Source organism: Quercus robur, chromosome 8 (genome assembly GCF_932294415.1).
Source record: "Quercus robur chromosome 8, dhQueRobu3.1, whole genome shotgun sequence".
NCBI lineage: Eukaryota > Viridiplantae > Streptophyta > Magnoliopsida > Fagales > Fagaceae > Quercus > Quercus robur.
Window position 1 is genome coordinate 63714053 of NC_065541.1, and position 22616 is coordinate 63736668.

At 34.2% G+C, this 22616-nt stretch overlaps 2 protein-coding genes across 2 annotated transcripts; both read left to right on the forward strand.

Annotated features, from left to right (window-relative positions):
- The first annotated feature begins 7666 nt into the window (after positions 1-7666).
- Positions 7667-10137, forward strand: LOC126697612 (uncharacterized). The gene is made up of 5 exons (XM_050394687.1): positions 7667-8278; positions 8406-8753; positions 8868-9222; positions 9349-9462; positions 9552-10137. The coding sequence occupies exons 1-5, from the start codon at positions 7925-7927 to the stop codon at positions 9659-9661; spliced, it is 1281 nt and encodes a 426-aa protein (XP_050250644.1). The 5' UTR covers positions 7667-7924; the 3' UTR covers positions 9662-10137.
- A 3032-nt stretch (positions 10138-13169) lies between these two features.
- LOC126696613 (UDP-glycosyltransferase 76B1-like) lies at positions 13170-22418 on the forward strand. The gene is made up of 3 exons (XM_050393312.1): positions 13170-13287; positions 19651-20211; positions 21339-22418. Exons 1-3 carry the CDS (start codon positions 13170-13172, stop codon positions 21347-21349), a joined length of 690 nt encoding a protein of 229 aa, XP_050249269.1. The 3' UTR covers positions 21350-22418.
- The last annotated feature ends 198 nt before the right edge of the window (positions 22419-22616 follow it).

Genomic DNA, 22616 nt, shown 5'->3' on the forward strand with positions numbered 1-22616 from the left:
TCGAGAAAATAAGAAGTTTAGAATATGATACATCGATATTTCATGAATAATTCTATAGCCAATCAATCACTGCTTCGCTAATACCTTTGCTATTTGATTGCAAAAGCCTTTTGATAATTTTCTCCAACAAAAAGATCGATTGAGCACGCTTTAAAAAAAGCAACCGTTCTATGGATATACTCGCTAGATTTGAATCTTCTATGTCTAATATTTATGTTTTGTTTGACAATCCACCGCCTATAAACTCTAGCGAAGAATTTGTTAACCCATGATACGGAGGGTTTACCTTGTAGCATTTTGGGGGTGGGGTGGTGGAGAACACACTTGAATGCCTGCTATGCGGGCAGTTAACCCCCGGCAAAATACTGTGAATCTTGCATATTAGTGGATGAAGGGGTACTGGATGTTTTGACCATGCGAAGCAATGAGAGGCAATTATTGATTAATAGTAGTAGTACAACAAATATTCACATAGATGACCTAATGAAGTAATGATTGTGTCTGTTACTTTAATTAGCGATGACTGGTGACAGATGAGGTTAATTAAGACTGATAAATGAATGAGAATTGGGTGCTCTTGTGCTAGTAGCAAAACACAGGGAAAGTTACTTAGAAGTGGGTCATCTTAATCAGCAAGATTATATTGATAAAGCAAAAAAAAGGGTAGCTTGGTTTAAGGTTAATCAATGCATGGGGTTTTTTCTTTTAATACATATCAAACTGCTTTTGTATGAAAAGTTAAGAGCTTTATTGCTCAAATGGTACCCTATTTATTTTCAATTAAGACATCTAATCACCAACGTTTAAGGGGGTGTTTGGTTTAGTAATTTTTATCACTCAATTCTCAAATTTTGTGGGCTCCACTTTAAGGGTACTTGTTTGGTTCAATTTTATCTCAAATCTCATGACTCATTACTCAAAAAAGTGAGTTAGAATTGTGAAAACTGAAAACAACTTTTAAGAGTTTTCAAAAATTGAAATTTGAGTTTTGGGATATGGGATATTAGATTTGAGTTATGGGTGATGAGTTATGAGTGATGGGTTTGAATGTTCAAATAGTGTATAAAACACCTATGAACGTTTAGATCCCCAATTTACAAATTACCAACACAAGCTTATAATCAAACAATGTATATGCGAAATATGATAATAAGTTAAAATATAATAGGTAAAACAATCTAAACCATAATTAATCACAACCACAACAGTAATTAAAAGGCAAAAATTAAGGGAAGAGAGATGCAAACACAAAAACAACATAGCGATGTGTTATCGAAGAAGAAACCGAAGTTCTCGGCGTAAAACCTCTCTGCCGCCCTCCAAGCGATCAATAATCCACTAGAGAATAAAGTTGAGATACATGAATAGCAGAAAACCCTTCAATCCTAATTTACCCAGTGCACCTAAATCCTCCAACCTTCTTGCTCTAACAGAGTTACGCCGAACCTTATATTCTCTAGCTTATCAGATTCCGCAATAGCTCATTACATCAACCAAAATCAATTGGTCCCTTCTGAATTGTTTCCCAAGCACCAAAATACTTTCTCACAGATATGGGTATGGTGATATAAGGATTTGGCTAAATGTATCTCTCAAGGCTGTATCAATGGAGAGAGTGAGAATAGAGAAATTTGGAGAATCAAAAGATGAAAATTGTGGATGAGTCAATCTTGTTTTTCTCTTGGGTTTCTCTTTCAAAATTCTTTCTGGAAACTCTCTACATTTCGTGGGTATAGGAGTATTTATAGTAGGGTGTGTATGGAATGCAAATAGTCAGTTATAACCAAACAGGGTGTTTTGGCGACTCGAGCTCGTGACTGGAACGAGTCGCGAGTTTGAGTTGTGAGCTAACTGTCTTGCCAAATTGGAGGTTTTGTCCTGTAGCGCAATAGCTAGCATGACCCTTCAGCTCCCCTTGCATGCTTCACATGTGTGCCATTATGGCTACTTGCCAGTCGCGAGGCTCTTCTTTATTGCACACTCTTGAGCTTTTCTTCACACTCACATACTACCCTTACGTGATTCTCACCTAAATACAAGGTTTTTAAATGTTGAACTACAAGCAAATTTGACACGGAATAAAACTAACAAAATGATTGAATAAATTCAACCTCACAGGGTTAACCAAACATGCCCTAAATCTCTTTATTTTCAACTATTGGTGTATACAAAATAAATAAATAAATAAATAAATAAAAAACGTACGAGATTGCATATTATACGTAAATGACAGACTGGACCAAATAAAATGTAAATGACAAGCTAGAAGAGAGGCAAGATGTGCGTGATAATTGAAGCTTGAATCTTCACACAGGACGTGGCATAGTATGAAAAACTTTACTTGAGTATGATAAAGCTGCATGAGCAAAAAGGAAAGGCAATAGTGAAGGCTACCAATTAATGTGATTCTAATACTCAGCCAAGACGTGTAACTAAAATAAAAAGCCCAAGACTAGGTGTCAAAGAAAGATGCATGTGCCTATTAAATGTAGTAGAAATCACCAATGTTGTTTTCTTTGTAAAATTTTAAATCCAAGAATGATACGTATAAGGTTATTTGAATGTTGTTCATGGCAGGGAATAAATCAAGATGAATTTGCAGATTTATTAGAAATGGTGGAGAGAGAAGGAACTTAGATCTAGTGATTACATACATGGATTAATGAAGGCCACTAAAGCCTAACTCTTATAATTAATGGAGGTTACATGGAGTTGGCTCTAATACAATTTTAGAAAAGATAGTTTCAATACCATGTTAGAAGAGGTATGGAAAATATATATATATATATATATATATTAAAATTACTATGCTTACAAAAAAAAAAAAAAACTTTGCTTAAACTCAAACATTTGAACATGCACACTATTTTTATTTTTTGAAAAACGTACACACTATTTTTTTTATTATGTTGCAATTAGTGGAACATAAAAAGTTAAAAAATAAAGCATTATGAAGTCATATATTACAATATACATGATTTTTTTTTTTTCTTCCTCCTTTTGGTGATATCGTAGTTAATACTTAAGAGAGTACTTATGACTAACAAACATGCATGATTTCAAGATTTACGAATTGACATGTGATTGATATTCATGCCTTAGGCCCTTAGCAATTCATTATCAATTATATCAATTACCTCCCAGGAGTAATTATGGCGACTCTTACGGAAAAGTTGATGTGGCACTCCGAATCAATATAAAAAACATAAAATTTCAGCTTTTTTTTTTTTGTTCATTTGATTTTTTGAGCTTATGGAATTTTTGGTATTAGATAGTTTGCTCTTATTGATTTGGAATATCACATCAACGGTACTATGAAGATCAATACACTTTTTTTTTTTTTTTTTAGATCAATATACTTTATATATATATATATATATATTTATATATAAAGGCGCTTCATATCTCTTGTTCCATGACAAAAGATTTCATTAATTATATTAACTAAAACTCATATATTATATACAGTACGTAATCCATAATTAGATGCGCAAATCACAAAATATATTGATACCATCACAAGTTAGACAGATTTAGTTTTCTTCCATTTTAAAGAAAAGTTCCTTAAATTCACTTTGTAGGAACTCAACAAAATTATCCATGTACATTTTTAGTTATATGACTTACTTTATTTATGGATTTTTTTAATATAAAATTTAATAAATCATGTGATTTAATATATGTGGACGATCTTATAAACCATCAGGTAATGGGATTGAGTAGATTCATTTAAATAAATTTAGAGGAAAACTTTGTCCATGTTAGCCAAAAGATAATAAAGTTTATAGCAATTTCACATCGTTAGCCATATAATATGGAATTTATCTTTCTTAAATTCTAACCAATTATACCTTTAGTGAGACTAACCTTCTTGACAATGCATATCTATTAGCATTAGTGGTAGAGTCAGAATTTGACTTGAGGAAGGGAAATATTTATACATAACACACACATATCTAGTTCATTTAAAAAATAAAAAGGCATTAAAAAAATCACATTCATTTGAGTACTGAGTGACACTTTAACTTCTTGATAAGTAGGTTTCTCAAAAAAAAAAAAAAAAAAAAACTTCTTGATAAGTACTAACTAGTAGTACACAAGGAGTACACAAAGAAGAGTAATAAATGATATTTTAACCTAAGAAAACCTACAAAAACATAGCAAATTTCTTATGTTGCGTTTATTTAATAGATGGTTTTTCCACATGAATAATCTATATTGCTTTTTTTTCAAAGTTACATTTCCATTCACGAATGGAAAGATTTTTAATAGTTAAATAACTAAAAATTGCAGCTTACATACATTTCAGTAATTTTAGTTAATATAACTTCATAAAATGTTCAAGTTTTAATAATCTAAAACTATACTATAAACATTTATGTACTCAAAACTATTGAATTTCGATAGAAAATAATATAATTTGAAATTTGTCATGTAAGTATTTTCATATTTTATTGTTAATACACAATTTCTTTAAAGGGAAACGAATTATTAAAAAAAACAAATTGAGATTCTATTACCATTTTTTTATAACTTTTGAAAGGTAACAATAATGTTCTTTTATTTTTTTTGTCTCTTTGATTAAAACTCTTGTTTCATTATATTTCTTTGACATTTTTTTTCTTCTATAGGCCTTGAAAACTATAATAGGCATTGATAAAAATGTGTGTTTTTTTTTTTTTTTTTTTTTTTTTTTCTAATGAAATCTGACATATAAGTATAAGAGGGATAATGGTTTATTAATGACATCAACAAGAAATTTTATCCAAAGAATAACAATTATGAGTTAAATTATAGTTTTTTTTTTTTTTTGAGTGGGGTCGGATGCCTTTAATAAGTATCATAACAAAATGTTTAGGTTAGTTTGTGACATGATAATTAGTTACTAGTTTTTTTTGTTTTTTTAGAATACTAAGTATTTTTAACACACATGGAAATAGGGGAGAAGGTTTTAAAGAAACTGATAGTAGTGTATATTCAAAAGAGCATAACTCTTAAATATACAATACAAATTTTAAACTTCTTTAACTTAAACTCATTTTTCTAATGTGGGATTAACTCATTGTTTTTTGTTTTTGTTTTTAGAATACTATGTATTTTTAGCATACACACGGAGAGAGGAGAGAAGGTTTTGGATACTAGTTATTGATTGGTCATAATCTTGCTTCATTTGCAACCATTAATTAAGGAAAAATAAATACCAACTTTGTGTACAAATGAATACCATACAGAGTTATTATGTAAATTATATATTACTATATTCCGGAATTCATAGCAAATCCTTGACTCCTTGAATACATTAAGATTTCACACTTGCAAATCTTTCACTCTATGTCCTCTTATTAAGACCATAGAATATATGTTCCTGCAAATTTTGATCTTTGTCCGGAATTTGAGCAAATATATCATGAAATATAAATATTGGCAATTAAATTACTCATGGTACATGAAGAATGGCATGCTAGCCAATACTAAGCATTATTTAGATTAGCACATACAAAATCCTTGTTAAGTGCTTCAAATTGAAGATAGTAGAACAAGTAATGGATGCCAATTGAGTTTGAGTAAACCACATAGGGAATTAAAAGAAATTCGAATTTCCAAGAAGTGTTTCGATTTCAACATTTTCAAATACTACAATAATCAGCAATAAACAATAACCCAGAGGGAGTGCTTTAGAAGAAAAAATTGCAGAATGCAGACTATAGATTTGGACAGTTAAGCTTGTAACATCAGAGTTGAAATTGGACAATAAAAGGGCATGTTTAGGAAGTCCATTGAATTCTAGGTTGTCTCATATCATGTCGTTTAGTCTATGGCAATGCAAAGAAAACCAATCATTTTGAATAGTTTATTGTAGGGAATGCATATCATCATGGCATATCACTGCGACTATTTGAAACGGCAATCAATTACAATGATGATGATCGAGGTCCAATATTTTTTTTCGCTTTAAAATAAAATTCAATAGTCATTAACATCAACCTGTGTTTTTAACTGTGTTTAAGATTAAAAAGCTGCTGCACATAAGATACTGTTGTATGCTATGTTTACGGTTAGTGACTCAGTGGACTAGTAAGGATAATTTTTATCTTTGGGGAATGATTGAAAGTGTGATGATTAATCATTTTTCTTGTATATATTATACTTCTATTATATACAGTAATATAAAATAATTAAAAATACCAACTAAATACTTTATAAGTAACTGTGTACTACAAAAGGAATATTTAATGTGTGTTTGGATTGAGATTATATATTCAGCTTATTTTTAATACCACCTATTGCATTTTTTGGTACTATTCATGGGCTCCACTTTATTATTTCAATTAACTTTTATCTTTATCTATTGTACTTTCTATAATAATTTTTTAGTTTCAGCAAAATAAGCGGTATACAAATACACCCTTATTAATATAGACAAATTATTTCAATATTGGCAAAATGATTTTATATTTTTTATCTATCTTTAATATTCTACAATAATTAAGACACTAGCCAAGAACCCAAAAAAAAAAAAAAAAAAAAAAACTTTAAGCTTCTTGATTTAAATTACAATCCATGAAAGTGTAAAAAGTAATTAAGATTCGTATTTGTTTTCCCCTTATTACATGAGATAATACTTAGGATAATTATATGTTGATTATAATTTTATGAACATCCAATTATTTTAAGTAATTTGTACAACTAATTAATGGTCCATTTGGATTGAGGGAGAGGGAGGGAGAGTAGAGTAGAGTAGATTTAACACAAAATTAGCTTATTTTTAGCTAACTCTACTCTACTTCCCTCCACTCCCCCTCCTTCCCCCCTCTATCCAAACAGATCATAATAGTGAGATTATTACTTTATTTAAATGAATATAAATAACCATAAATTCTTATAAAAAATTATATACATTTTTAAGCAATAATATTACTTTGAAATTTGTAATCTGAATTCAGGGTGTAATATGTTGCACAATGTTGTAAAATTTGTAATCAATGGCCATTATATTATTTTAAAATTTATTTAAGATTTATTTTAAATTTTTTTTTGAGGGTCCATGACCCCTTGTCCCCAATGTGGCTGCACAAAGTCCAGTGTCCACTGTGTGTCTGAACACTTGCTAAAAACAATTGCATTTACAAATTAAAAAGACAGAAGTATTATTATGCAAATGAAATGAAATTAAACAAAAATTTCCTTGAAGTAGACAAACTGACAAGGTGAGGGTTGAAAGTTTAAACTTAAAAAAAAAAGTAATAAATAAATTTCAGTTAACTGTAACATAAATTCAAAAAACCAATCACCTTAACTTAAATGAAGCTCTTAGAATCTGTGGCAGTAAAAACAAGTAGATTAGTAAATTAAGTAATTAAGTGTTTACCCAAATTTTTTTTTTTTTTTAAGTAATTAAGTATTAACTTTCCAATCCCAATCATAAGTTTACTGTATAATAATACAAACAATAATTAAGTAATTTTTGTATTTGTGCAAAATTTAGACAGGTGGCAGATTGATTGCACACAAGGACAAATGTCTCCAACCACTGGGCCATTCTTCCAGTTGTTTTCACATCCTACTCTCTCTCTCTCTAACTCTCTCTCTCTTTTTTTCATATATATATTTTTTTGAACTTGTCTCAATGAGACCCTGAAACCTTAATAAAAGCAAGCTTGTCTTCAACATTCTCTACTCCCAACCCATTCTCTCTCTCAAACTATAGATAATAGACTATAGTTCCCTCTTTCTATTCTTTTTTACTTTTTCTATCTTTTGTAGTTTTGTTGGGACCCTCAGCCTGCAAACTCAGCAAACTCATCTGGGTCATTATTAAATCTTCCCCAACCAGCAACACTTCCTCATACCCATTTCATTTTCAACCGCAACACCCTTCTGGGTCTCTCTCTTTCTTTTTCTCTATAACTCTTTTGGGTTTTGCATGGCTAAGTGTCTGGGAGACTCTGAGCTCTGGCTTCCCTCTAAGTTTCTCACTGAGGAGGAGGCACTCATGGACAAGGAAAACCTCAACAAAAATGGGTTCAATACTACTACTACTACTGCTGGGTTTGAACCGAGTCTCACCTTCCCAACTGAGTTTCCCTACGAGTTCGACTCGTTTGGCTCCAGCTCAGCTCTCAGCTCCCCGGTTGAGTCCGTTGCGGGTTCCACCGAAACAGAGAGCAGCGACGAGGAAGACTTCTTCGCCGGGTTAACTCGCCGCCTGACTCAGTCCTCTCTTCAGGAAACTCAGAAACTCACCGTCCCGAGTAGTTTCTCTCACACCAAACCCGAGGTAACTTTCTCTTCTAAAGCAAAAACAACCCTTTACTTTAGTTTCTTCTTCTTCTTCTTTTTAATCTCTTTTAGTTTTCGAGAACCGAGTTCTGATTTGTGTTTTTTTTTTTGGTGAGTTAACTCAGTGGGTCATGGCCGGGTCGCCTCAGTCGACGCTGAGTGGAATCGGGAGCTGGTCAGTTCGAAGCGGTGTCTCAAGCAATGGAAGCCCAAACGGCCCGTCTCGGTTCCCATCTCCTCCAACGACGCCGTTCGGTGCTCAAAACGACACCTGGGATTTAATCTACGCAGCGGCTGGTCAAGTTGCGAGGCTCAAGGTATCTGGTGAATCTCAAAAGTACAACCCCCAAAGCAGAGGCCTACTGTCTTATCCTAATACAACCCCAGCAGCCAACTCGGCAGCTCCAAAATCCTGCAACTTTGGGTTGTACCCCAACCAGCCTCTCACTCACAATCTTCCCCATACAGCTCAGGTAAGCTTATATTTGTCTTCGGTTTGCTTAATGCTTAAGGTTTAAGGTTTAATTTTCGACAAATTTGAAATCCGGGTGTCTGATTTGCGTGTGGGTTTTTGTTGTTTTTTGCAGTTTCAGCATGTAATGAAGCCACAGTGCTCTTCAATTTGGGGGAGACAACAAGTGAAGGTGGGCTTTGCGACTCAGCAGCAAAGAGAGCCACAGATACAGACTCAGAGTAGAGTGAGAAGCACTAATGGGTATGAGAGTGGAAGAAGTGGTGCTCGGCCTCTGGGTTTGCCTCAGTCTGCATGGCCTACACTACAAGCACAGCAACAAAATCAAGCGCCAAATCCCAATGGTTCAAGTATAAGAGCTGGTGTTTTGCTTAGTGGATCCAACACTTCTGTCAAAAGGGAATGTGCTGGTACTGGGGTTTTCTTGCCTCGCAGATATAGCAACCCTCCAGATTCTCGCAAGAAAACAAGTATGTTTTTAGATTTTTGCATTTGGGTATTTCTGATTTGGTTAAATTTTTAGCCTTTTTCACACTTGCGGTGTGAATGTTGTTAATTTTGGTCTGATTGTATATATTTTTTTGTTTTTGTTTCAGGTTGTCCAACAGTTTTAGTCCCAGCCAAGGTTGTTCAAGCTTTGAATTTGAACTTTGATGACATGAATGGTCACGTTCAGCCACGCTTCTATACTGGTTTTACCTCAGACCATGGTAAGCCAGTTTTCTATGTTACTTTTAAGGCCTAAATCTTATAGATCTGTTAGTGTTTGGTTGTGTTAAATTTGGGTTTTATATTTCAGATGCTATTGTGGCTCGGAGGAATGCTCTATTGGCACAGCAAAGGCGAAGTTTACGCACTGAAGGAACACTTAACCATGAAGTACATCTGCCTCAAGAATGGACATACTAAACGCTGCAATTAGTCTCTTTATATTAGAGTTTGTTTTGTTGGACACAGAAAGCAGTATATTAAAGTAGAAGGTTTGTGATAGATTATGGTATTTTGGGTTGGTTTTATAAAGCAAGGATAATTCAAGAATGCGAGTTGTAGTTGCAATAAAAAGATCCAGCTTTTTGAGGAGGTTGCAGCTTTTGGTGTTCTAGCTTTAGGTAAAGTAAGAACAGAAGGGAAGGGAGAATAGTAGTGAGTAGGAGAGAGATGGGTGTTGTTTAAAAGTTTTTAACTCCTTGTAATAAGTTGGGGGTAATTTCTTCCATGGCTCAATGGGTAAAAAAGAGAATGGAGAAAAGTGTAATTTGTGGGGGAGAGGGAAGGTTTTAATTAATTAAATTATGAGGTTGTAGATGAGGTGAATTTACAAACCTCTTGTAATATCCCATATCGGGTAAAACTTTAATAAGAAAGCTCCAAGTTCTTGTCTCTAATGCATGTGTGTGTGATTGTTTTCTTCCTTCGTGTCATGTAGAGATCGTTTTGTTTTCGTGTTTTAAAGACAACCAGAACATGGGGGATCTCTTTGGCCTTCAATATTTTTAATTGGGCACTTGCGGTTGTTTAACTAACAAAGCTTTGTGTCCCATCAAAAAACAAAAAACAAAGCTTTGACTAGTTTAAAAATTTGCTAAATAGTATAATACACTTAATTAAGTAAAGTAATCAAGTCCAACCTTAAGTTTCAAACTCTTAGCCAACTCTTAATGCTTAAGCAAGAACTGTGTATGCTCTGCATGATTAAGCTCCCATTTGGCCAGCATTATTTTACTCTTTTTGATTAGATTTCCCTTTGTACTATTTTATGAAGTAAAAGGTGTGAGTGAATGTTGGTTTAGTGGAGGATGATATTTCCTTCATAAATTTTTGCTTTAGCAATAAAATAAAGTTCAAAGGATAAAGCGCAAGTTAAGGGTCATGGTGGAGATATCTTCAGCTTGAAGTTTTATTTTTTTTAAGTGCTGGAGATAAGAGAAGGGTTTATAGGGATAAAATTTACCGTACGGTTTTTGTTTATTTTTTGTGGGACCCGAGATAGGCAATTTTTTGGTGGGTCCCTTTCTAGAACAGTTCCCGTAGCATTTCCCGCTTCTTTTTTCTTAAAAAAAGTAACCGGAGACAGCTTTGGTAGTTGTGATTTGGTGCTCTGGAAGCAGTGCAATGTTTGACTCAGTCAAATCTCTCCCTTTCACTCAACAGCGTTTTGATATGAACAATATTTTTTTTTTTCAACCTATAACTAAAAATTAATATGACAAATTTTAAAGTGAATGACTTTTTAGAATGACTTGTAGTTATTTTTGTAATTTCCTAGCAAAATTTACTCTGGACTAATAAATGATGTGTGTAAATGTACATCTATATCACGTGAAGCATAGTTTTGGCTTTTTTTTTGTTTTGTGTTGCAAGACTTCTGCATCAGTGTCTCACTTATCTTAACTTTAATTTGAAAAAAGAAAAATACAATTATGATACGACACTTTTATAGGATTCTTTTTTTTTTTGAGCATCAGTGTCTCACTTTTATGTATTTTTTTTGAGAAAAATACATGTCTAGGAGTATCTGCATTTGCTTCTGCCAAATATGCCTAATGAACCTCATATAAAACACCAACATTGAGTTATCTGTACATGATCCAAAATGCTATTTAGCTAGAGCACTTCTCTAAAAATATAAGACATTGTAGCTTATGCAAATATATATATATATATATATATATATATTTGTGTCTCATAATGAAATAGTGAAAAGTAGATATTTTGAAAAGTAGGAGAGATATTATTTTTTTATATAAATAAAAAAGAGAATAGAGAATAAGATGGGAGTTGTGGGGTCAGAGAACTTGTGACCCTAGCTCACTTTACGTTAGGGCCCAAGGCCTGAGTCGAGGAGGAACATTGTCGAGGACATATAATGAAAGTCCAAATGGCCTAGAGATATAGCCGAGGACAATTCTGTCATCGGCATCCTAAAGCGCTCCTGAAAGAAAGGGTAAGTACGGTATATGAACAGTTTGAGGAAAAGCTGAACACCTCCGCATTGATGAAGAAAGGACCCCTGAACAGTATGGCGACAAAGGACAAGGGAAAGGCTGTCATTATTGCAATTAAATACTCTGCGCCTGACAGAGCAATGCTTTTCAGTTTTTACAACCATCCCCAACCATTTTGGGTATGGGCTGATAGGACAAGTATCAGCCCTAGAAAGTTGAACCTACACGTGGACGTTGGAGGGAGGGTAAAGGCTAGTACAAAAAGAGAAGTAAGCAATCCAGAAAGAGGGCTGGGAAAAAAGGCCAAGAACTAGAGCCTCCCAGGCCGTGCCAAGGAGAAAGACTTCTTGGGCAAACATAGCTCACCTCTGTGCATCCACCATGTACCCTATGACTAACCCCTGTCCGGTGACCAAGGTTTAGCCTTTCAGCCCACTCTCTACAAATTTTATTGTTTGGGCCTTTAATGTACGAACCCAATATCAGTTTGGGATCGTTACAAATTGAGTCCTTACAATTGGCGCCGTCTGTGGGGAGGCTTGTTCGTTGGCATAGGCGGTAGTAGGATCAAGCCCCTGTCAAACAAGGGTCTGCGAAAGCCCCTCCATCATTTCCAGCAGCCTGCTGTTGCTGCCCTAATATAAAGTCCCACTAGGGGCTACGCTTCGAAGCGCCCGTGGCATGGACAGTTCTAGGAGCTTCCAACATCAAGTCAACGGCCCACACCTTGGCCGAGGGGCTAGTCCTCGAAACTTTAATAAAAAATTATAAGTTTTGGACAGAACTAAGGTATTGCATGGTCCTCGGACTCAAACCTATGGGGAAACCAACTACTTTAAGCAAAAATTATAAGTTTTGGACAGAACCAAGGTATTGCATGGTCCTCGGACTCAAACCTATGGGGAAACCAACTACTTTAAGCAAAAATTATAAGTTTTGGACAGAACCAAGGTATTGCGTGATCCTCGGACTCAAACCTATAAGGGCTATGAATATTGTCAGGAACGTGGCTTAGCATCCTAGTGCTCGGCAAGCCTCTCGGATAGTTCATTTTAGGTTACCCATCCTTGGGTGATCACCCCATATGCAATACAGAGCATTCAGTGGTTATTTCGGTCAGTCTCATATGACTAACCTACTTCAAGTCGGCATTATTGTGCCCGTTAGTTTTAATAAGTTCAAAGCGATAACTCTTTGTTAACAAGGGTTTCGGCCCTAAGTATTGTTCAAAAGAAAAGGATACCAACTCATCCATTCGCAAAATAATTATGGAAGAAATGAAAGAACACGCAAAATGAGATAAAGTCATCTTTTATTAGACAAAGAAGTAGTACAGCGTACAATAAGGGGCTTAAACAAGCCTATACCAGAAGCTAAATACAGAAGCCAAAAAGAAAAGCAAAGAGGAAAAGAATACAGGGAAACGATAAATCCTTCAAAATTTTGCCCTAGCAGCAACCAAGCGCGTCAGGATGGCACCAGTGATGGAAGAGAAGAGGAAGCAGAGGCACCTAAGTTGCCCCAGTGATGGAAGAGAGGAAGAAGCAGTTGAGCCTAACCCCCGTACCAGCTCTGACTGCAATCAAGCAGGTATCATATTAGCAGCGCTCGAGAGAGAGCGGATGGTACCGATGATGAGAAACCTCAGTGCTGTCGCACCAAAAATCTGATGCGACCTCCACCTGCTTCGGATTTTGGCTGAAGGAAGAAGAGGCTCCTTTCTTGCCTTGTTAAAAGGAAAAAGTATCTTGAGTCTTTGTCTCCCTTGGCCTAACCTGGCCATCTTAAGTCTCAGGGAAACCTAATGCTTCTGGAAAGGGTGTGGTCCCTTTGCCCTCATCCCAGATTTGACCATATCACTCCCTAGGGCTCAGTCACACTGGTAACAGGGGCTATGGGCACAACTGGAAAGTTAGGGATTTGGAAGGCTTGAAGGGTCTACGAATAAAGAAAATGACCTCCCACCGCACTTCTTATATGGGGGGCGAGCCTGGTGGCATTTTCTCTGTACAAATCTCTAAGAAAAGCTACAAACGAGATAAGTCTCACCCAACTCCCAACGCCGTCTTCAACGGTTGGATTCATGTCGCCTCGTAAAGGGAACTTATTAAAGATGTGCCTCGTGCACCGAAACGGCAAGAACGCGACGTGAGTAAAGTTAAGGGAATGTCTCATAATGAGCACGTCCCAAGCAAATGAAGAGACGCCGGCATTGATGAAGGACGAGGCTTGGCAAGCCGTGACATAGGCCCGACGTCACCAAAACCCTCCTCTCCGTCCGAGGGGCCGAACAGCAGGATTTTGAGGGGCTATTGTGGGGCCAGAGAACTTGTAACCCTAGCCCACTTTACGTTAGGGCCCAAGGCCCGAGCCGAGTAGGGACATTGCCGAGGACATATAATGAAAGTCCAAATCGCTTAGAGATATAGCCGAGGACGATTCTGTCCTCGGCATCCCAAAGCGCTCCTGAAAGAAAGGGCAAGTACGGTATAGGAACAGTTTGAGGAAAAACTGAACACCTCCGCATTGATGGAAAAAGGACCCCTGAACAGTATAGCGGCAAAGGACAAGGGAAAGGCTGCCATTACTGCAATTAAATACTCTGTGCCTGACAGAGCAATACTTTTCAGTTTTTACAACCACCCCCAACTACTTTGGGTATGGGCTGATAGGACAAGTATCAGCCTTAGAAAGCTAAACCTACACGTGGATGTTGGAGGGAGGGTAAATGCTAGTATAAAAAGAGAAGTAAGCAATCCAGAAAGGGGGCTGGGAAAAAAGGCCAAGAACCAGAGCCTCCCAGGCCGTGCCGAGGAGAAAGACTTTTGGGAAAACATGGTTCACCTCTGTGTGTCCACCATGTACCCCATGACTAACCCCTGTCCGGTGACCAAGGCCTAACCTTTCAGCCCACTTTCTACAAATTTTATTGTTTGGGCCTTTAACGTACGAACCCAATATCAGTTTGAGATCGTTACAAATTGAGTACTTACAGGAGTGTTTTGAAAAGTAATTAGCAAAATTACGAAAAATACATTATTTTCTTATTCTAATATAGAAAGAGAATTTTTGCTAACCTAACGGGAATGCTCTAAGTTTAATAAAAAATGATAAGAATTAGGTACACTACATTGGGTATAGTACACTAGGTTCTTCAACTAAATGTACACACATAGTTACATTGAATTTAATTATTATTAATTTTTTTTTTGTTACTTTATATTTCATTGATTAATTCAACCATGTGTCGGAATTTCAATTAAATAACCCCCAATATATTGCATGTAAGGTACTTACTATACCTTGTAAAAAGAGATGGTATTAGATCCAGTAATGGTCTTTTGTTGTAATCTTCTATTTCTTTCTTTTCAATAAAAGTAGATTTATTAAAAAAAATATAAGTTGTTGTACTTAAATTTTGTCTGTTAAAAAAAAAAAGAAATTCATTACTTTTGTGACAAATAAGTGAATAACATTATCATCCAAAAATGACTTAAAAAAAAAAAAAACTCATTTGGAACTAGCCTAATTCATGCCACCAAAGTCTTAAATTAAAAGGGCCAATGACCATGTTGGTCTAATGGCACCTCCGGGTTGTGGGCGTCTTGGGTTAGGGGTGGGGTATATTAAGTATTTATATATATTTCTAAACAAAAACTAAAAAAAGAAAAAGAAAAAAAAGGGTCTTGAATAAAAAAGAAAGAAGAGCAAACCTGATTGTTCTAGTTCCAGAGGCCATCATGAGTTAGAAATAGTTTGATGGGAACAGTGGAGTTATTAACTGGTACTGTTTCTATTTGGGGTATACTTTTTAATTAAATTAATCATATTTTAAATTCAGGTTTTATATGAAACAGTGAAAGTACAGATGAAATCGGTGGAGGTGGTTGGAGAGAATTGATTTTCCATTAAAGTTAATCATTATCCCGTAAAATTGAGTTTGTCTTTTCTAGCATAATACAAATGGAACAGACCCCCAGTCCCTCTGCTTTAGAAGTTCACTATTTATATTAAATGAAATTGATGGTCTTGTTTTTGATAGATAAAAAATGGACTCATCTATTTTATCATTGATCTGGTCCACTTAAATTCGTTATTAATGGTGTTGGGTATTTTCGGGTATGTTAGGGTTATCTGCATCGTTAAATAGCATTTTTATCAAGTGCACTATTCGAACCCAATAACTCTTGATCTCACAAGTGTGACCAAATTCGGGACTCTTACGAGTGTGCAATGGGATAAAAGCAAGATGTTTTTGTTTTTGTTTTATCATTGTTGTCCTTTTTCTTTTTAAGGTTTCCCAGCATTTCTTACTGGATGTTATTTTTTTGATAATCTCATTTCTTACTACTGGATGCACTGGATCCTTCTGGTCCAGTTGTTATGCATGGCTTTTGAGACTAGAAACCAGATAAATTTGTTTTGAAAAGGAATTTAAGTTATAAAAGAAATGAAAAAAAGGTGAAACTTTGATCTTATTACTCAAATATGCTTGTTCACCTAAAAGCAAAAATATCAGGGAAGTCAAAATTTTTCCTAAAACGGCTAGTCTCCATCTATATTTTTATTTTCTTAAAAAAGTATTAAAATAAGTTAGTTTCATTTTTATTTGTTTTTAGTTTAGCCATTTTAATTCATATTTATGTGACATTTTTTTTTTTGAGAAAAATGTTGCAACTTTATTAAAACTAGTTAGCTGAATTAGCTAAGATTACAATATGAAGCAAATTTGGCAAAACCAAATCATGGAACAAATTTGGTGTGTATACAAATTTCTGAAATTTAAACTAGAAAATTTTAAATATCAATTACTAAAATAGAACTAAACCCAATTTTAGATAACAATTATATACTCGTTGACAATTTAAATTGAATTCTGTCACAATATGCTGTTCCCATCCTTAATTTGTTAGTGTCCTCTTTATTCTGAATCTGAAATCAGGTTAAGGGATTGTGGATATTTTTCATTTCATATTCTAGGGATTGCATTTTAAGTAATAAGTAAATGTTGACAGAGGATAGTAGCTTCCATGTTCTAAAATCTTTTTGCCTTTGAATTAAAAATCCACTTGGTGCAATGGCTACTACTACTAGTTAAAAATTGTTTATTTATTTATTTTTTTTTGCAGAGAATTGAATTGCAAGCAAGCCTAAACAAATCTACGTGGCATAGAAGGAGTTGTCACCACGTGGAGAGGTAAAGATTCTATTCGTTTGGTTGGGGACTTTCTTGATTTCAGGCCCATATCCAGCCGTCAATCACGATATCTGAGCGATTTCCAATCAGCAAATAGAATTGCACTTTGCGTTTTTTGTTGCACTAATTTTAGTTTCTTAGATTTAGTTTTCTTGGTTCTTGTTACAATTATTGTACTGCAGAAGGACCTGTAACTGAATTGACACGTTTTCATATATTAAATGTTTGAGAGTTTAGGAGAAAGAGTTGGAATTACGTGTTAACAACATGTTATAATTATTTATAAAAAAAGACTTGATACTGTTACGCATCATTGGTAATGATGGTTATTTCATAAGTATAAAGTTTTTGTGAATTGAGAGTCCAAAATTGGTTCAAGTTTTCAAGAGAGAGTTTCGCACACATATGTATATTTAGATTTAAGTTAGAGTAGAATTTTTATCTTCTAAAAATAAAGATTTGATAATATATGACTGTGAGAATGTTCTTTTTTACTCGTTTGTAATGCACACACATGCTTTTATTATGATAACATGTTGAAACTCTCATTCTCTCCCATTTGCTTTTATTTATAATTGCATGATTAGGATTTAGGATAGTGTTTGATGGATTGAGAGTTAAGCTGTTTTTTGGGCCTTTGAGGTCAACTGTACGGACAAATCAAATTTTGGGGGGCTATGCTTTGTTTGATTTGGTTGCATAAAAGCATAGAATTACTCTTAGATTTGATGTTGTCGTGAACGAAAAATGAGTCACAATTTTAAATTCTAATGCCTTTTTTATGTTAGATTATATTGAGTCGTTGCAAAGGGATAAACCAAAGAAAAAGGTCGACACATTCATTCATGTTGATGCTGTCTATATATAATGCAAACCACTATGAGTAGCGTGCTACTAGTAATCATGTTGGTGGCCTTGTCTATGGTGAATAATGATGTTAATAATGGATATAGGGAAGCAATAATGTAGCTTATGAGCTGGGTCAATGGGCTTTGACATGTTAGGTTTGGTTGTCAACTATGTAATTTCACTGTATTGTCAGCCTTTGGAAGAAAGCTCTGGTTGGTGATGCTTGTACAATTTGGTTTGGTGCAATTCAATTGACTTTTACAGAGTTTTACTAGGAAAAAGGACAGCAATTCTGTCCGGTTTACTTGCTTCTTTGTTTGGAATATACATGATACTATGATAGTATGATACATTCAAGAAGAGCGTAAATTATAAAAAGTCACTGATACAATACTCATCCGGAATCTAAAAAATATCTAATTTTTTTATTTCAAAAACTACTTTATCTATTAACTATATCATTTTATAATACATTTAACATTTCAACTTTTATTTTACTGTACAATACATTATAATAATATATCTACATAATAAAATAATATAACCCAAAACCCAAAAAAAAATTATTTAAAAAAAAAACCTTTTTGTTACAGTACTACCATAAAAGTAGGACGATACTATAGCTCAATGGTAAAATTTTTTAGAATTGGAAGTGCGGATAATGCAAGATTTATGGGGTTTGATACTAAATTTTAGCATATTTGGAGTTTTAGCACGCTGGATACTGATATTCAGTGAAGATTGGAATTTTGCTATAAAAAAAAGTTTCAGCCACATGACACTGTATAGCACTTTTGTATAGCTACTTTTGAGTCATTGACCAATGCCGCGCAAACAATATTTATTTTTTTATATGTTTGAATATAATTGAAGGATTTGATATAAAAAGTATAACTAAGTTTTGTCAATATTTTGTTCCTAAAAAAAAAAAGTTTGTCAATATTTTAATAGGAAAACTTTGATGCTTCAACAGTTCAACTCAACCTGAAAACTAGCATGCCATATTTTGGGCAGAGTAATGAGGTAAAATAGTTAGGCCCAATGGTCTAACTCGAAAGTGTGCCTTGGAATGGCTGGACTATTTATAATACTAAAGCCCAGTTACAGACAGACATGCACAAGCAGACAACTGAAATAAAATGGATCTCAAGGTACTAGGAAGGAGAGGTGAAGCAAATTTGACCCAATGGGAAATCTTAAAAATTTGTTCCAACCCAATTTGCACATTGGGCTTTTTCACTCTTCTCAACTGTAAGATTGATCCTATTTAACCTCCTAATAAGATAAATACCCAATTCCTTAATAAATTAAAACGAATTATGTCCATTTCTAGCAAAAACAAAGAAAAAGTAGTATGTCTTCTTCATTTTTTTTTTCATTGTCTAGTTTCTTACGTTAACTTTCTATTGATTTTCAAAACGTATAATAGGAGTAAAGTTTTATTATTGAAATCAACACAATCGAGAAAAGAGGGTACAGGCTAACACTCTGATCAATCAAGAACATTAGTATAATTTAATCATAGTCTAAATTTAAAACTAAGATTCGGTAACTTACCCTCACACTAAACTTCTTTTCTAAAAAAAACCTCATAAGTGAGTTTGCTTCACATAAAAGAAGAAGAAGAAGTAAACCAATTGGAATCCACTACTTAAGAAGAAGTAAACCATAAAAGAAGAAAAAGAAGGAAACTTGTGTTGATCAATAATGTTTAAAATTCCATTGGGTCCACTACTTAAGAATTAGAATCCAATTGGAACAAGTAACCTAATTAGAAGTTTGTACACGTAATCTCGTTAGTCTTAAAAAGGTGCCCAATTTCTTATTTGATTGGTCTACAAAAAATTATTTTTGAGGGTGTCTCTTTCTCATTACCTTTGCTCCTTTTAAATAGAATTAAATTTCAGGTCCTCTAGGCAAGTGGGCATTGAAGGGCAGGCAGCCTTTCTTGATAAATAGAAGCAACAATCATATGGAGAACCAAATAGACACCCAAATGGAGCAAAGGAAGGGCCGCAGATTGGTACTTTTTCCATTGCCATTCCAAGGCCATATAAACCCTATGCTACTACTTGCAACCATTCTTCACTCCAAAGGCTTCTCCATCACAATAATACACACAAACTTCAACTCTCTCAACCCTTCAAACTTTCCCAACTTTACATTCCACTCCATCCAAGATGGCATCTTGGAATCTGAAGCCTCTTCAAAAGATGTTGTAGCTCTTGCTAAACTCCTCAACACCAAATGTGTAGAGCCTTTCCGGGATTGCATGGATAAGCTCTTGTCTGATGCCTCAGAGGAACCTATTTCTTGTTTAATCTCAGATTCTCTCTTTTACTTCACTCAAGCTGTTGCTGACAGTCTTAAGCTCCCAAGGGTTGTTTTGAGGACTGGTGGTCTTTCCTCTTTTGTTGTTTTTGCTGCATTTCCACTACTAAGGGAAAGGGGTTACCTCCCCATACAAGGTATGTGTTCCTTCTCATTTATATGTATGTAGGATATAGGAGAGAAAAACTAGGAATGAAGTCTAGATGGATCCAATACAATGCTAGTCTGAACATGATCGTGTGATTTATAACACTGTCTTAGAGGAATCGCTTTTGGTTGCTCATTTGTTAGTTGTTACTGGATGATTTGTTAATGAAAGTTTTTATGGGATAAAAAAAAAAAAACTAATTTTTTGATAATTTTTTATTTTTCCATAATAGTGGTATCAAAACTTTCTTAAAATAATTCATTAATAAATATTTTAAGGGCACTTGTTAATCAAACTCAAATAATACTTACTTTTCTAGATGTCTTGGTGTGTTTCAAGATGCCTTCCAAGATGTCTTGGTGTATGTGGAAATGCCTTAGGAAGACTTCTATTTATAGGAGTTTGGGGTAGGTGAGTGACACACGGCGGAGTGGAGGATTTTTAAGACTTTTTTTTCCAAAATACATGGCATTGTTTGATTGGCCGAAATGTCTTGATTTTCAAGATGGCACATGTCAGCAATTGATTGGATTGCTTATGTCATCACTTACACGTGCCAAATCTCATTGCTTACACGTGTTAATTGTGGCATGTGTCATTGCTTACACACACTGGACTGCTTAAGTCATTGCTTATACACGCTGATGTGTGATTGGTTTTTTGCATGTTTTTTTAGGTCTTTATTTCAACGACATTTAAATTTTTGTTGGTTTCTGAATAGTGATAGCAAAACCTAATAGCAGTACGTGGCATTCTGTAATTGGCTGTACTTTGTAAACTTGGTAGTATGATGTGTCAGCTTATAATAGGTTGGGATTTTCCCTCTTTACACCTGGACAACTTGGTTAGTCATATATCTAAACTAGAATCATTTATCTTTCAATCTCAATGACACCAGTTGGCTTTGGACTTATTTGGTTTGGGGGCATTTTAAGGGTCTACAAGAGTTTCACTTGTTATATTATGATGTACTTTTAAGTTTTGAGCATTGGCACAAAAAGTATTCTCACTTTGAGAATAAATAAATTCAAAGTCCTTATGTATTTAAATTTAATTGAAGAATTTAATATAAATTATTTCAAAAATTGTACCTAAGTTTTGTTATTATTTTAATAGGAAAACTTTGAAGCTTCAACCAACCCAAAAACTAGCAGTCCAGATTTTGGGCAGAGTAATGAGGTAAAATAGTTAGATCAATGGTGGCAAGTGCACCTTGGAATAGCTGGACCATTTTTGCAAAACTAGAAGTATAATTTTTATTTATTTATTTATATTTTATTTTATGTACTCGAAGTATAAAATTATTGTCTCAAGTGACGATTCCTTTGACATTTTCTTTTCTTAAATCACATGTCCAAACTTACGCATGGACAAATATGTACAAACCCATTTCACTTTGCTGACTTCTCAGCACTTGTCCAACAAGCTCATTTAATGAGTTAGAATCGGCTCAATATGTAATGCAATTGATGCAATCGTTTAAGACCTCCAAATAAAAAAAATGCCTCACTTGTAAAAAAAAAATTATATATTTTAAATAACAAATTTTAAACACTTTTATTAGTAAATAAAATGCATTAAAAATGCTTTATTGTATCTTAAAATATAGAAGATTTAGCCATAAAATGATTGGAGTACAGGCCGGAGACACTCAAAAAAAAAAAAAACAAAAGAAAAAGAGTACAGGCTGGAATGCACAGCCTGCACTGCACAGGCGCACGGGCTGCACAGTGCGCAACTGTGCAGTGCAGCCCATATAAGACAACCGGTTTCTCACTTTTTTTATTTTTTTAATTTATCTGAACAGGATTTCTCATTTTATTTATTATTATAAATTATTATATCAATTTTGCATCTTAAAAAATAAGGAAAATAGATTTTAAATAAAAAATTCAAAAAATACATTATTTGATTAATATTTAAATATAAAAGTACTCAATTTAAAATTTTTATTTAAAACTCTCAAAATTGTTGAGCCGGGGCTGTAATGAGCTAAGCAAAAGAGTGGGCTGGACATATGGGCGTCGGCACCCGACAGTAGACCCATGCTCAAGAAATACATTTTTAAATATGATACAGTGTCTTACCTATTGAATAGGTAGCTTTGTAGGAAAAGTTTTGTACGAGTACTGTATTACTTTTTCTACGAAACAAAAAGTAGAAAAAAGAAAAAGAAAAAGAAAAGAAGAAAAACAATTTACTTAACTTTGTTAAGCTGGAATACTATAGAAAGTGCTCAATTTCTGTAATATTAAGTATTATATTATTTTATTAATTGCACAAATTTCAGTAATGCTGTGCTGGCAATTTACTTAGGAATTCGAATCTACTTAACTCGAGTACTATTTAAAATTTAATTTTGTGAAATTTGAATACTAAAAAAGTAATACACCG